General features: G+C 37.6%; 1 protein-coding gene and 1 long non-coding RNA gene across 2 annotated transcripts in view; one reads left to right on the plus strand and one right to left on the minus strand.

Annotated features, from left to right (window-relative positions):
* GPR158 (G protein-coupled receptor 158) overlaps nucleotides 1-17,419 on the minus strand; it is a 375,355-nt gene that overhangs the window by 141,169 nt on the left and 216,767 nt on the right. The window contains exon 4 of the mRNA XM_037006036.2: nucleotides 14,406-14,629. Coding sequence (XP_036861931.2) covers nucleotides 14,406-14,629 — 224 coding nt within the window. The remainder of the gene's footprint in view (nucleotides 1-14,405; nucleotides 14,630-17,419) is intronic.
* LOC140847783 (uncharacterized) overlaps nucleotides 1-17,419 on the plus strand; it is a 158,385-nt gene that overhangs the window by 83,731 nt on the left and 57,235 nt on the right. The window lies entirely within an intron of this gene.

Below are 17,419 nucleotides of genomic sequence, written 5' to 3' on the forward strand. Positions count from 1 at the left end.
AAACTTCATATGGAATCTCAAGGGACCCCAAATAGCCAAAATCTTGAAAAGAGGAACAAAGTTGGAGGTCTCACACATCCTGATTTCAAAATTTATTACAAAGCAACCACAATTAAAAGTATGTGGTACTGCCATAATGGCAAAAAGCAATACAGAGAACAAAATGGAGAGCCCAGAAATAAACCCTCATGCATATGGTCAAATTATCTTTGATAAGGGTGTGAAGACCATGCAATGGGGAAAGGATAGTTTCTTCAACAAATGGTGCTGGGAAAACTAGTATCCACATTTGAAAGAATGAAGTTGGACCCTCACCTTACAGCATATACAAAAATTACCTAAAAATGGATTGAAGACCTAAATGTAAGGCCTGAAACTATAAAAGTCCTAGAACGAAACACTGGTCAAACTTCATGACACTGGCTTTGGGAATGATTTTTCAGATATGACACCAAAAGAACAGGCAACAACAACAACACAAAAAAAAAGGGTAAATTTGTGGACTTTATAAAAATTAAAAACTTTGGGCCATCAAAGGAAATTATCAAGAGAGTAAGAAGATAACCCACAGAAGGGGAGAAAATATTTGCAAATCATTCATCTGATAAGTCATTAGTATTCAGAACATACAAATAACTCCTATAACTCAATAACAAAAACCAAACAGCCCAATTCAAAAGTGAGCAAAAGACTTGAGCAGACAGTTCTGCAAAGGAGATATACAAATTGTCAATGAGCCCATGAAAAGATCCTCAACTGTCACTAATTTTTAGGAAAATGCAAATCAAAAGCACAATGAGATACCATTTCACATTCATTAGGATGGCTATCATAAAAAACAAATAAAACAGAAAATAGAAAGCAACAAGTGTTGGTGAGGATGTGAAGGAACTGGACCCATCACAAACTGGTGAATATACCAAATGGTCTAAGTCTCTATGGAAAACAGTTCGGTGATCCTCAAAAAGTTAGGCACAGAATGACCATATGATTCAGCAATTCTGCTCCTAGGTTATACTCAAAGAATAGAAATCAGGGACACAAAAGACATACTTGTACACCAATGTTCATAGCAGTATTATTTAGAGAAGCTAAAAGGTGGAAACAACCTACATGTATGTCAACAGATAAATCAGTAAAATGTGGTAAATATATCAATGGACTATTATGAGGCAAGTAAAAGGAATGCAGTTCGAATGCATGCTACAACATGAAACTTTAAAACATCATGCTCAGTGAAATAAGCCAGACACAAAAGGACAAACAGTGCATGATTCCTCTGATATGAATTATTCTGAAAAGACAAATTTGTAGAGACAGAATGTAGATGAGTAGTTACCAGGGGTTAGGGGAACAGGGAGCTTCATAGGTACAGATTTCACTTTGGCATGATGATAAAGTTCTGGAAATGAATAGTGGTGGTTGCACAATGATGGGAATGCACTTAATACCACAGAATTGTACACTTAAAAATGGTAAAAATGGTAAATATTATGTTTTATATATTTTACCACAATTAAAATGACATATCCCCTTTCTTTCACCAAAATAGGCATTAGAGCATCATAATTAACCTAGTAGAATTTCATTAAAATATCAGTCACATTCTATACCAGAATATCTAATTTTCCAAACCAAAAAATAAGCAGTTATAAAATCTTTGTCAATTAATTTCTAATTGAAAAAAAGAACTAGTATAGGAATGGAAGGGAAAAAACAGACCATAGTATGTTCATTTAAAAAATGACTATCATGGGGTGGAGCCAAGATGGTGGCATGAGCAGTTCAGTGGAAATCCCCTCCCCAAAACATATATATTTATAAAAATACAATAAATACAACTATTCCTAAAAGAGACACCAGTGGATACAGTATAATAAATACAACTATGCCTAAAAGAGACACCAGTGGATACAGTACAACAGCCAGGATACATCTACATCTGTGAGAACTCAGCATCACATGAAGTGGGTAAGATACAAGCCACGGCCAGGCGGGATCCGAATGCCCCCCCACCACAGAACCTGGTGGGAAGAAAGGAGTCAGAATGGAGAGGGAGTGAAAGCCCAGGACTGCTGAACAATCAACTCTAGAAATCTGCACCCGGAGTGTAGACACAAGGTGCACGGGGTGCTGGATATTAGAGAAACAGAAAAGGAAAACCTGCAGGCAGGTCCCTGCAACCAGCACCCCTGAGACAAAAGAAAAGCAAGTGCTTTTAGCAAGTCTTAAAGAGATAGGGACCCCACAGCTAGAGGAAGTCGTCCCGGCACACTTAGCCAGCAGCTCGGAATCCCAGGGAACTTTAGGCACCCTAACCCCCTGGGCGGCAGCACAGCTCTGAAGCCCCTCATGGCACTAAGCAGCCTGCTAGTTGTTCCCACAACTGGCGCAGACCCCGACACACCAGCCCGTAGTGGGAGAGTGGCAGCATGTACCGGGGGCGTCAGTGCCAGAGGGGACCAGGAGCGGCCTGCATGCACCGGCAGTGCCAGAGGGGACTGGGAGAGGCTCAAGCGAGCCCACGGGGGCAGCAAATGAGTGGCCTGGGAGTGGCCTGTGTGCACCAGCAGCCACGGCACCAAAGGGGCCCAGAAGAGGTCCACGCAAGCCTGAGGCGGTGGTGACTGAGTGGCCTGGGAGCGGCCCACGCATGCCAGTGGTAGCGGTGCCAGAGGGGCATGGGAGAGGCCCACACGAACCTGCAGTGGTGCCAGAGGAAGCAGTTGTGCTCCCAGTAGCTGACTGGAATCCCAGCCCGATGCACAGCTGCCGGGGCCAGACCCAAAGGCTGCTGCTGATACGTAGCTGCCTGGCAGGGGTGCCACTATCACGGAGGGGCGCACCTGGCATGCCTGCCACTCCCCACAGGGCTCAGTGCTGCTCTGATGGAGACCCTGCCCACAGCAGCTTAGGGGATTAACCCAGTGGCTGCTCCAGGAGTGCGGGTAACTGACACAGGCAGCGGAGAAGGGCACGGCATCCAGCAAGCAGGAAAGGACTTTCTTCTCCCAGCTGACACACCCGCAACCTGCCTACAGCCACCGCTATCACCATGAAAAGGCAGAAAAATTTAGTCTAGTCCAAAATAGTCCAGACAACCCCTGAGAGAGGATCTGTAGAGACAGACCTAACCAGTATCCCTGAAAAAGAATTCAAAATAAAAATCATAAACATGCTGACGGAGCTGCAGAGAAATATACAAGAGCTAAGGGATGACATCCGGAAGGAGATTACAGATATGAAACAATCTTTGGAAGGATTTATAAGCAGAATGGATAAGATGCAAGAGGCCATTGATGGAATAGAAACCAGAGAACAGGAACGCATGGAAGCTGATGAAGAGAGAGATAAAAGGATTTCCAGGAATGAAACAATATTAAGAGAACTGTGTGAACAATCCAAAAGGAACAATATCCACATTATAGGGGTACCAGAAGAAGAAGAGAGAGAAAAAGGGATATAAAGTGTCTTTGAAGAATTAATTGCTGAGAACATCCCCAAACTGGGGTAAGAAATAGTTGCTCAGACTACGGAAGCACACAGAACTCCCAACAGAAGGGACCCAAAGAGGACAACACCAAGACACATAATAATTAAAATGGCAAAGATCAAGGACAAGGACAGAGTATTAAAGGCAGCCAGAGAGAGAAAAAAGGTCACCTGCAAAGGAAAACCCATCAGGCTATCATCAGACTTCTCAACAGAAACCTTACAGGCCAGAAGAGAATGGCATGATATATTTAGTGCAATGAAACAGAAGGGCCTTGAACCAAGGATACTGTATCCAGCACGATTATCATTTAAATATGAAGGAGGGATTAAACAATTCCCAGAAAAACAAAAGTTGAGGGAATTTGCCTCCCACAAACCACCTCTACAGGGTATCTTAGAGGGACTGCTCTAGAAGGGAGCACTCCTAAAAAGAGCACAGAACAAAACACCCAACATATGAAGAATGGCGGGGGAGGAATAAGAAGGGAGAGAAATAAAGAATCATCAGACTGTGTTTATAATAGCTCAATAAGCGAGTTAAGCTAGAAAGTAAGGTAGTAAAAAAGCTAACCTTGAACCTTTGGTAACCACAAATCTAAAGCCTGCAATGGCAATAAGTACATATCTTTCAATAATCACCCTAAATGTAAATGGACTGAATGCACCAATCAAAAGACACAGAGTAATAGAATGGATAAAAAAGCAAGACCCACATATATGCTGCTTACAAGAGACTCACCTCAAACCTAAAGACATGCACAGACTAAAAATCAAGGGATCGAAAAAGATATTTCATGCAAACAACAGGGAGAAAAAAGCAGGTGTTGCAATACTAGTATCAGACAAAATAGACTTCAAAACAAAGAAAGTAACAAGAGATAAAGAAGGACATTACATAATGATAAAGGGCTCAAACCAACAAGAGGATATAACCATTAAAAACATATATGCACCCAATACAGGAGCACCAACATATGTGAAACAAATACTAACAGAATTAAAGGAGGAAATAGAATGCAATGCATTCATTTTGGGAAACTTTAACACACCACTCACTCCAAAGGACAGGTCCACCAGACAGAAAATAAATAAGGACACAGAGGCACTGAACAACACACTAGAACAGATGGACCTAATAGACATCTAAAGAACTCTACATCCAAAAACAACAGGATACACATTCTTCTCAAGTGCACATGGAACATTCTCTAGAACAGACCACATACTCGGCCACAAAAAGAGCCTCAGTAAATTCCAAAAGAGTGAAATACTACCAATCAACTTTTCTGACCACAAAAGTATAAAACTAGAAATAAATTGTACAAAGAGAGCAAAAAGGCTCACAAACACATGGAGGCTTAACAACATGCTCCTAAATAATCAATGGATCAACGAGCAAATTAAAATGGAGATCCAGCAATATATGGAAACAAATGAAAACAGCAACACAAAGCCCCAACTTCTGTGGGATGCAGCAAAAGCAGTCTTAAGAGGAAAGTATATAGCAATCCAGGTATATTTAAAGAAGGAAGAACAATCCCAAATTAATAGTCTAATGTCATAATTATTGAAATTGGAAAAAGAAGAACAAATGAGGCCTAAGGTTAGTACACAGAGGGACATAGTAAAGATCAGAGAAGAAATAAAATTGAGAAGAATAAAACAATAGAAAAATTCAATGAAACCAAGAGCTGGTTCTTTGAGAAAATAAACGAAATAGATAAGCCTCTAGCCAGACTTATTAAGAGAAAAAGAGAGTCAACACACATCAACAGAATCAGAAACAAGAAAGGAAAAACCACTATGGACCCCACAGAAATACAAAGAATTATTAGAGAATACTATGAAAACCTATATGCTAAAAAGCTGGAAAACCTAGGAGAAATGGATAACTTTCTAGAAAAACACAATCTTCCAAGACTGACTCAGAAAGAAACAGAAAATCTAAACAGACCAATTACCAGCAAAGAAATTGAAGTAGTAATCAAAAAACTACCCAAGAACAAAACCCCCAGGTCTGATGGATTTACCTCGGAGTCTTATAAGACATACAAGGAAGATATAATACCCATTCTCCTTAAAGTTTTCCAAAAAATAGAAGAGGAGGGAATACTCCCAAACTCATTCTATGAAGCCAACATCACCCTAATACCAAAACCAGGCAAAGACCCCACCGAAAAAGAAAACTACAGACCAATATCCCTGATGAACACACATGTAAAAATACTCAACAAAATATTAGCAAACTGAATTCAAAAGTACATCAAAAGGATCATACACCGTGACCAAGTGGGATTCATTCCAGGGATGCAAGGATGGTACCACATTCGAAAATCCATCAACATCATCCACCACATCAACAAAAAGAAGGACAAAAACCACATGATCATCTCCATAGATGCTGAAAAAGCATTCGACAAAATTCAACATCCATTCATGATAAAAACTCTCAACAAAATGGGCATAGAGGGCAAGTACCTCAACATAATAAAGGCCATACATGATAAACCCACAGCTAACATCATACTGAACAGCGAGAGGCTGAAAGCTTTTCCTCTGAGATCGGGAACAAGACAGGGATGCCCACTCTCCCCACTGTTATTCAACATAGTACTGGAGATCGTGGCCATGGCAATTAGACAAAACAAAGAAATACAAGGAATCCAGATTGGTAAAGAAGAAGTTAAACTGTCACTATTTGCAGACGAGATGATATTGTACATAAAAAGCCCTAAGGACTCCACTCCAAAACTACTAGAACTAATATCAGAATTCAGCAAAGTTGCAGGATACAAAATTAACACACAGAAATCTGTGGCTTTCCTATACACTATCAATGAACTAATAGAAATCAGGAAAACAATTCCATTCACAACTACATCAAAAAGAATAAAATACTTAGGAATAAACCTAACCAAGGAAGTGAAAGACCTATACCCTGAAAACTACAAGACACTCTTAAGAGAAATTAAAGAGGACACTAACAAACAGAAACTCATCCCACGCTCCTGGCTAGGAAGAATTAATATCATCAAAATGGCCATCCTGCCCAAAGCAATATATAGATTCAATGCAATCCCTATCAAATTACCAACAGCCTTCTTCAATGAACTGGAACAAATGGTTCAAAAATTCATATGGAACTACCAAAGACCCCAAATAGCCAAAGCAATCCTGAGAAGGAAGAATAAAGTTGGGGGGATCTCGCTCCCCAACTTCAAGCTCTACTACAAAGCCACAGTAATCAAGACAATTTGGTACTGGCATAAGAACAAAGTGACAGACCAGTGGAACAGAATAGAGACTCTAAACATTAACCCAAACATATATGGTCAATTAATATATGATAAAGGAGCCATGGACATAAAATGGGGAAATGACAGTCTCCTCAACAGATGGTGCTGGCAAAACTGGACAGCTACATGTAAGAAAATGAAACTGGATCTCTGTCTAACCCCATAAACAAAAGGAAATTCAAAATGGATCAAAGACCTGAATATAATTCAAGAAACCATAAAACTCTTAGGAAAAAACAGAGGCAAAAATCTCTTGGATATATATAAACATGAGCTACTTCTTCATGAACATATCTCCCCAGGCAAGGGAAACAAAAGCAAAAATGAACAGGTGGGACTATATCAAGCTGAAAAGCTTCGGTACAGCAAAGGACACCATCAATAGAACAAAAAGGTATCCTACAGTATGGGAGAATATATTCATAAACAACAGATCCAATAAAGGGTTGACATCCAAAATATATAACAAGCTCAAACACCTCAAAAAACAAAAACCAAATAATCCAATTAAAAAATGGGCAGAGGAGCTGAATAGACAGTTCTCTAAAGAAGAAATTCAGATGGCCGAGAGACAAATGAAAAGATGCTCCACATCGCTTGTCATCAGAGAAATGCAAATTAAAACCACAATGAGATATCACCTCACATACAAAAGGAGCACCACCATACAAAAGACAGACAATAACAAATGTTGACGAGGTTATGGAGAAAGGGGAACTCTCCTACACTGTTGGTGTTAATGTAAATTAGTTCAACCATTGTGGAAAGCAGTATGGAGGTTCCTCAAAATACTTAAAATGGAAATACCATTTGACCCAGGAATTCCAGTTCTAGTAATTTACCCTAAGAATGCAGCAGCCCAGTTTGAAAAAGACAGATGCGCCCCTATGTTTATCACAGGACTATTTACAATAGCCAAAAATGGAAGCAACCTAAGTGTCCATCAGTAGATGAATGGATTAAGAAGATGTGCTACATATACACAATGGAATATTATTCAGCCATAAGAAGAAAACAAATCCTACCATTTGCAACAACATGGATGGAGCTAGAGGGTATTATGCTCAGTGAAATAAGCCATGTGGAGAAAGACAAGTAACAAATGACTTCACTCATATGTGGAGTATAAGAGCAAAGAAAAACTGAAGGAACAAAACAGCCCCAGAATCACAGAACCCAAGAATGGACTAACAGTTACCAAAGGGAAAGGGACTGGGGAGGATGGGTGGGAAGGGAGGGATAAGGGTGGGTAAAAGAAAGGGGGCATTACAATTAGCATTGCGGAGGGGGTTCAGGGCGGGCTGTATAACACAGAGAAGGCAAGTAGTGGTTTTACAGCATCTTACTATGCTGATGGACAGTGACTGTGAAGGGGTATGTGGGGAGGACTTGGTGAAGGGGGAGCCTAGTAAACATAATGTTCTTCATGTAATTGTAGATTAATGATACCAAAATAAAAAACAATGCCTATCACTTCCTTTCCCAACTCTAAGCTCAAACAAAACATGCTGAAATTTACTAAGAATAAATCAAGCAAAATATTATCTTCAGAAGGAATAAGCTGCTGTTCCTTCCAGTGTATCTTGTCTCTGAAGTTTTTGTTTGAAAATAAATTGTACTAACACTTGAAATTATTAAGCTGCAAGAAACTATACTGTCTTTAGAGTAGCTAATAGAAAAATATCTTACTTGTCATTAATGTAGAAGTAATTTAAAAATATTTAATATTCAGGATCTTTGAAATATGTCTTAAAAATTGTTGTCTTTGAAGAACTCACTAGGTTTAAAAATCACAGTTTACTGATAGGTTTTATCTTTAACCAAGGGCACAGGACAAATGGATGTCATTGGTTCTCTAGCTGTGGAAAGCAAAATTAGATTTGCCCTTTGTGGTGTCATACTATAAGCCTCTCCAAAATATAATGGAATCTAGTTTATGTTGTTTAAAATGATAAAATGTAAAACTGTCCTTTGACCAATGATTGCTGGTATTTAACAACTACAGAGTTGATATTTTAGTCATTGGTAAACCTCATTTAACTAATTGTACTCAAAATTAAACTTCCCTGGAAGAACAGTGCAACTGAAAGACATCCATTTCTACATCATCTTATGTCTCTTGATGAGATTAGTTGGTATTTCATTTGAGAACAGAGAACTTTCTATTACCATTATAGCATATTTGCATGCTGTCTAGATGTACAGGATTGGCTGCTGGGTTTGACATTGCTATTGCTTTTCCTATTTTTGATTTGTCAAAATGATTGCTTTTGTCAATTCACAGGAAACGTTTAATTTAAATAAAAGAGGGCTAAGTTCTCAAACGCTCCATTTCTAACAAGCCGTAAATGAAATATTGTCCGTATAGCAAAAGCATTTAAGGTGTTAACATTCCATGATTCTGGTGAAATTGGAGGAAAGAGGAAAGAGGGAACAGGTGTCAGGTTCTAGCTCAGACACCTTCCCTAACCGCTGGTCCTGGACCCTCCCTCGGGAGATGTCCTTGTAGACAGGACAGTGTGCTTCTATTTAAGCGCTTGCCTGCCATAATGATCAGCCTTCATTACTGCCTGGCAATTGGCAATTCTATCCTTGCTTGGCTCACTGTTATATTATATTAATATTATAATTATATTATAATTATTGTTATACTATATTACAGTTTCACCCTCAATAAAATATGGAAAAGCTGCCATCCAATCCAATTTTTCCTGTCCTTATTTTCACTTAGCCTCCATTTATTCATTTATATTTGGCCCCTAACTTGGGAACTATACATAGATTATTAATTTTACAAAGAGTTCTGTAATAATAAAACAACAAAAGACAAATTCCTAGTAAGGTACTTTACATGAATTATCTCATTAACTCTCCAAAATGATTTTTTAAGGTAAATAATATTTAAACAAGTTTAAAACAATTTACAACAGCTTGAGATATAATTCATATATCTTAACATCCATCTATTTAAAATGTACAAACTAGTAGATTTTAGTATACTGACAGACCTGTGAAGCCATCACCAGGAACTAATTTTAGAAAGTTTTCTTCATCCCCAAATGAAACCCTGAACCATTAGCAGTCACACCCCATTCTTTCTTTCCTCCTTGTATCCCCTGGCACCCACTGAACTACTTCTTGTCTCCATGGATTTGCTATTCTAGACATTTCACATAAATGAAATCATACAATACATGAGCTTTCATAACTGTTTTTTTTAAATTTAGCATGTTTTTAAGGTTCATCCAAATTGTAGCATGTATCCATACTTCATTCTTTCTTATTTACAAATGATGTTCTGTAAGGACACATCACATTTATTCATTATTGATGGGCATTTGGATTGTTTTCTGGCAATCATGATTATGCTGCCATGAATATTTGTGGGAAAGTTTGGTGTAGGCATGTTTTCATTCTCCTGGGTATACACCTAGGAGTGGAATTACTGGCTAGTATCTTAACTCTATATTTAACTTTTGGAGGGACTGCCAAACTGTTTTCCAAAGTGGCCACCCATTTTACATGCCCAACAGCAAAGAATGAATTTCAATTTCTTCATGTTCACAATACCCCTTGTTAATTGTCTTTTAGCTAGGTTAGCATGTGTTGTGGGCTTGATCTGCATTTTCGTAATAACTAATGTTGAGCATCTTTTCATATGCCTGTTGGTCATTTGTACTTCTTTAGAGAAATTTCAACTCACATCCCTTGCCGATTTTTTAATTGGGTTGTCTTTATTTTTTATTGTAAATGTTCTTCATATATTCTGGATACTAGTATGATTGGCAAATATTTTCCACCATTCCATGGGTTGTCGTTTTACTTTCTTGATGATGTCCTTTGATGCACAAAGTTTTAAATTTTGAAGAAGCTCAATACATCTTTTTTTTCTTTTGTTACTTGTGCTTTGGATGCCCTAAGAAACCACTACCTAACACCAGGTCATTAAATTTATGCCTATGTTTTTTTCCAAGAAAAGTTTCTTAGTTTGGCCCTTAGGTTGAGGTGTATGATCCATTTTAAATTAATTTTGTATGTGTTGTGTTTACCTTATCTTACAGAGGAGAAAACTAGGCAAAGTGAGGCTAAGCAATCTTCTTACAGTATGCAAGGGGCTGGCATAAGATTCAAATCTAAACAATCGGGCTACCGAGTCTGCACGCTTACCCACAATGTTACACTACTTCTATAATGCAACTGAGTTCTTTAGCTTCTGTCAAAATACACATAAGTTAATAGATTATGTAATTTTGTTCTTCAAATTATTAGCAGGTAGAGGATGTAATGGGAAACTTGTAAGGGAAACATCAATACTGCCCCAAAAGAGATCATCAGGTTTCTGCTTTATCCAAAGAAATGATGCAAAGACACATGAAAACTTTAGAAAGCAAAGCCAATATCTTCATGCTATAATATGCAGTCTCTATAGTGGAAATGGTTTACTGCTTTTACAATTAACCTGTTCCTTTTGGTAATCAAAGTCAGAAGAGAAAATTTCACCAAATATTTCCTTTCCTCAGTGTACCAGATTTATGTTCACTAACTTTATTAACTTATATTTTTTCTTAAAAACATCTCTCCTTATCAACGAATTTCACCGGATCTGTACTGTTGGAACTCAATCAGGAGTTGGGAGGGGTGCAAGTTGTAGCACTCCAAAATCTTACGACGATAGACTGTCTACGGTTAAAAGAACATATGGGATGTGAACAGATCCCAGAAATGGGCTGCTTTAATTTGTCTGATTTCTCTCAGACTGTTCAAGTACAGTTGGACAATATCCATCATATCATAGACTAATTTTCACAAATGCCTAGGGTGCCTAAATGGTTTTCTTGGCTTCACTGTAGATGGCTGGTAATTATAGATTTGCTTTGTTTATGTCACCATATTCCCATTATGTTAATATGTGTGCGCAAGTTAGTTAGTAGTTTAAAACCTATACATACTTAAGGTACTCTACAAGAAGATATGTCAAAGAAATAATCAATCTTCCCATGTTTTCTTCCATATGCTACCTCTATAGCTTTTCTTCTTCCTTCCTAATTACAACCCTTAAATAAAATTTGTGCCTCATATCGAATTTACCGAGTATCATAATTCCTCCAGGTGGTAAAGATATCTCGAGACAAGTGCTGGGCATAGAAGCCACAGGGCATAAATCTGCAAAGAAGTAAAAAGCTAACCTTTTCAAACAATATGGCTTCTCTCTCACTTACCAACTTTACATTTCCCTGTAGGGCCCCAGAAGATGACTGGTTAGCCAGAGACGGGTAAGATTCCTCAAGGGAGGAACAACCTAAGACAGGCACAGTCGCAGGGGGGCCATCAGGTGAGAAATTGGGGAACAACAGTGGTGAAGCTTAGAACCTCACCCCCCTCTGAGTTGAGAGAAAGCTTCTGCATCCATGGATGTTTTATTGCCCTTGTCTAGCTCGGATTAGCACATAGTCTACAGGCACACACCTGATCATCTACAATTGCTCTCTTACAACACTAAACTATGTTTTCTACCTTTATCTTGCATCTACCTACCACTTCAGCAGTTTATTAAAAATAATAATAATAATAAAGGGAGATATGTGGGATCCACATATAAATCAAGTATAAAAATCAAATGAATATTCATATTTGACCTGATTGTTTACAGTTCATAATGCGTGATCAAAACCAAAAGTTTCTGTGATGACTGCCCTTGTACTGTTCACCATGTAAGAACTTATTCACTATGTAAGAATTCATTCAACATGTAAGAACTTGTTCGTTATGCTTCAGAAGATTGGAGACTGAAGAGAACTAGGCTTGAGATGGATTAATGACTGTGCATTGAGCATTGACCCCCCTATACAGAATTTTATTGTTGTTAACAACCATTTGATCAATAAATATGAGAGATGCCCTCTAAAAAAAAAAATCTCTCCTTATGTCATATTCTGTGAAAACTGATTCTTCAAATGGTGACTATCTTAAAACTAAATAATGTCTAAGTTATCTCCTCCAACTAGTTTGTATCTATAGAAATCTTACCAAATGACATGTAAAAGATATCATTCTCAATATAGCCCTATCAGGTAGCATTTCATATGAATGTTCAGAGAAATTCGAAAGGTTAACAACTTTGGAAATGTTAAGTAATATTAACATAGATTAAGACATTGGTCTACTGAGAACTATCTCAGTTTTCTTAATATCCAATTTAATACTCTAGCCATCATATATCACTAACTCCACATAGTAAAGCAATCATTAATGATTAAAATAAATTAAAATTCATAAAGAACCATGTGTGAATGAATTACATTACATAGATTTCAGAGCAGTTATTAAATAGACCTTTCAGTTCTACCTGCTTTGCCTGTGATAGGCTTTTTAAAAACCAATTAATTTCATCCAGGTAACAGTAGTAGATATTTCCCAACTCCTGTTGCCTGTTACTTTATTACATATATGCAATTTAACACACATTTTGTTGCAAAATAAAGATAAGTATATGAAGAGCAATTTGCCTATTTGCATTTTCTTGCTGATTTAAAGCTTGATTTTAATTTGCACTGCATGCTTGTTAATGAAACTGTCTATTTAAAATAACTCTTAAAGTCTATAACATTAACATAATGGATACATTCCCCTAGAATCTCAACAGAAGTTTTTTTTTAATGTTAACTTGAGGCTTTGTAATATATGCCATTCAAAGAGTTGTTTTCTTTTTTAAATCTCTAATGGGAACACTTTAAACTTTGAATGAGCTCTGTACTCTAAACCAATCTTTACAACTTTGCTAACATTTGGGGTCATGAATTTAGAAAAGATGGAAATGTTAGGCTTTGTTTTTCTTTCCAATGACACAAATAGGTTTCTGAGAGCAAGAGAACCACAAATTCTGACAAGCACTGGCTATGTTTAATTAACTGGGTGATCAATTGAAGACAGTTCCCCAGAAAGCTTTGCCCTGCACATTTTAGCATTTTGTCCACCCCTGACTCAGAAGCATACTAGTGTTTGTACTACTCTTTGATTTCTCAGAACAGAACCAAAGGATAGGCTCTCTCAAAAGCCATATAAGCTCTTTGCAGGATCACTATTATCCTGGGATACTAATGTAAGACCAAATATAAGGTCAGGAATAAATTCATTCTTCGAAGTATAATGTGTTCAAAAATAGTCAAGTCCATTTACCAACTTCAAATATGGCTAAGAGAAATAAAAATGAAATATAATAAACATCACCAAGCTTTCCAGACATGAAAAAATATATACTGGGTACTGGCAGAATAAGTTCTTTTGGAGGACAAAGAGATGATGTGAAAGAGAGTCCTTTAAGGCATACAGTACTTGAGCCCAGGCTAAATAAGGGGAACATTCTGTAGAAAAAAGTGATATAATAAAGATTCATATTTGTAATCCCCATTTCCCCTGGGAAGTTAAAGAATATCACTTTCTAAAGTGGAATTTCACAATTTTCATATTCTGAAGAATATCACACTCAAGTCCAGTCATACTAAAGAGAAACTTTTACTTAATAGAGAAGCAACTAGGATTTGGAAAAACTGTTGACTTAAAAGAAGAAGAGGTCACTTAATAAAAAGGAAGATCATACAGGGTTCCTGGGTTTACCTTTGCTTTGCGAAAGTGGTAGACCACCAGCATGCTAACGAAGTCGAGCAGCATACACAGTACTTGGAAGGAGATGATAGCAAGTCGCAAATACTTATCCTCCTGGACAAAGCAGGGGCTGTCATCAGCACAGTAGGGGCAGCCTTCCCTGCAGGGTAGGCAGACATAGGCTTCTTCTGACACATCTTTTGCACTTCCTGCAAAATGGTGATCCGGACCCCTTCCTGAAAGTTCCAAATAAAACCACAGTGTCATTGGACCTCTGAGGTAGGTGAGACTGAGTACAGAGTCAAAACACTATCCTCACCATTTCTCTTTTATTAAAGATCTTTTGTCAGCCTTCTTGTGAGGGTAGGCAGTTGCTTTGCTCTTGGGCTAACACAAAATCCTTTTTATCCCATTGATTCAAAAAAAAGTCATTTAATAGTAACTGAGGGAAGTTAGCAAAAATGGAAATAAAACTCCCCAAAGGCAAGGAAAAATTTTCCAAGTCTTTTATACCATTATCTACCACTCAGCAACTGATACTCCCTATGGCACAAATCATATCCCATAAATATCTGTTAAAGAATTAACCAGAAGGAAGGATATCATGTATTTCCTGTGCCAAGTAAATACATACAATATTTTTGGAACTTACTGACCTAGAAGGCACCGAATCCAAAATGAGGCTTTGACTACTCTTTAAGTCAGCAGGGATCTCATCTACCAAGTTCATTAGGTCTAAATTGGACAAAATGGTACTTAATTGACAGTTGTTCACGGCACAATTGCCTAATGATGGTGTATCCTTTGCCCAGAATATCATCTATATTTATAGGCTACGATGTAATTTCCCCACGTTGCAGACCCAAAAAACATTTCCACACTATTAACTAACTGCTGCTATTGATCCTCCCTTCAATTTCAATTTTTCTGTCTCAGTTATCAAACTTAGCACTGAAGCCCGATAGGTAAAGATTCTCTTTAATCATTGCGTTAACATTAACAAATATCCAATTAACCACATATACGAAAAACACCATTTCCAACTCTGAACTCAACATGAAAGACATTAATAAATCTATGTCCAGTATAGTATACAACACAACCATACAGTTCAGTATGTAATACAACCTTGACTGACTGAGCAATTAGGGAAGAGGCTGTTCTGGTAAATAGCATTTTAATAACACACAATTTAACTGGAAGTCTTTATTACTTTCTACTTTTTGTAAAGTGTATTTATCTGCTTTTCTTCTTTAATAAATACAATGGCAAGAAGGTAACTGAAAATTTCTTTGATAATTCAGGATATATCGCTGCTTAAGCGTCATCATTCTATTTACACAGCGAAAAATGTATGAATTTTAGTGTCCGGAAGATATGGTTCCTATCCCTAGATAGCTCTGAGACTTTGGGCAACTGACCACGTTGGATCTTATTTTACCTATGCATGAAATGTGATTGCTAGGAGAATTAAACAAGATAATGTATAAATCACAGTGCTTATATTCTTCTTCTCCAAATATGGGAGATGCTTAGAGGAAGCAGGGATCCATTGGTGCCCTAAAGAATGGTACTACTGTTCAAAAAAGGAAGTTAGGAGAAAGAGCTGAGGTAATAAGGAAGTGAGTGGGAATGGCAAGTTCTATTTTGGAGAAGTTAAATTTAAGGTTCAGCTCATTGTCCAGAGCCTTGAATGGGCTTTTCCTTGTTCTCTGAAATGCCTCTTTCTTTATTCTCTCTCAGCTGCTCCTCTCCACCATTTGTTTCTATGCTACTGATAATTGTAGAAAATTGAAAGACTGTGTTGACTGTCACAATAAGAAGTGATAATAATACAAAACTGGAGTGTGGTAGAAGGATCAAAGTCAAAGAAATAAGTCTAGAGAGTCCTGGGTAGATAAGGGAAAGACCTGGGAATGCAGAGGAAGGACCAAAAAAGGTACAGAAGTTTTTACAACGTCATAAAAGAAAATGGGTTTATTGGAATATGCTGGAATGTGATCAAAGGCAATGGCTGAGGAAAGGCTATGAATTTTAATGATTATTTTTTTCTTCACTGACCTTTAACACAGTAGTTTCCAGAGAGTGGTAGAGATTGCAATTAGATCATCAGGGCTTAAGGAATAAATATGTGATAAACTAGAATATTTCAACAAATGTTTCACTGAACAAAAAAAAGCAGGAAAATTGCATGGTTAGTAGGAGTAATGATGGGGTCAAAAAAGGATTTTGGTTTTCCTCACAAAAATTCTTGATCATAATCTAAATTGGTCATGGGGATGTTAGCACAGCATGGAGAATATAATAAGTGATTCTGCAACATCTTCCTAGGTTGATAGATAGTAACTGCACTAACGGGGGTGAGGATTTAATAATACAGATAACTGCTGAACTAGTGTGTACACTTGAAACCAATATAAGATTGTATATCAACTATGCTTCAATGAGAAAAAAAAGTGTAATTGGGGAAATCAGTTCTTTGAATAACTGATGTCTCTTCCAACAGTGGCAAGAAGTAGAGATGGATTAAAGATTTTTTAAAAGATTTTCTTTAAAAGAGAAGAGGAATCAGTTGAACACCATTTTGAAGTAGAGGGGTAAGAAAATGTGGAGGCCAGTCTTGCAAAGTCTACGCTTTTCAGCAATTCAACTAAGAGTATATGCTGAGAATGAAGGAGGCCAGTTCTGAGGGTGAAAACATGGAGAGTTAAGGCAGCAACATAATACAAGATAACTAGTTGAAATACTTGACAGAAAAAGAATCCAGGTAGGGTAAGATGGTATGATTTAGAAAGAGATCTAGTCAACATATTTTTTCAATTTTCTACAATTATCAGTAGCATAGAAACAAATGGCAGAGGGGAGCAGCTGAGAGAGAATAAAGAGGCATTTCAGGGAATGAGGAAAAGTTCATTCAAGGCTCTGCAATAAGCTACAGCCTCCGCTCCCTCCAGGAGCTGGTGCCCAAGTTCAGAGACCTCCTGATTCTGGGTTAGTCTAAGGGAATGAAGAGGGAAACAGTTCTC

The sequence above is a fragment of the Manis javanica genome, chromosome 2, assembly GCF_040802235.1.
Source record: "Manis javanica isolate MJ-LG chromosome 2, MJ_LKY, whole genome shotgun sequence".
NCBI classification, from domain to species: Eukaryota; Metazoa; Chordata; class Mammalia; order Pholidota; family Manidae; genus Manis; species Manis javanica.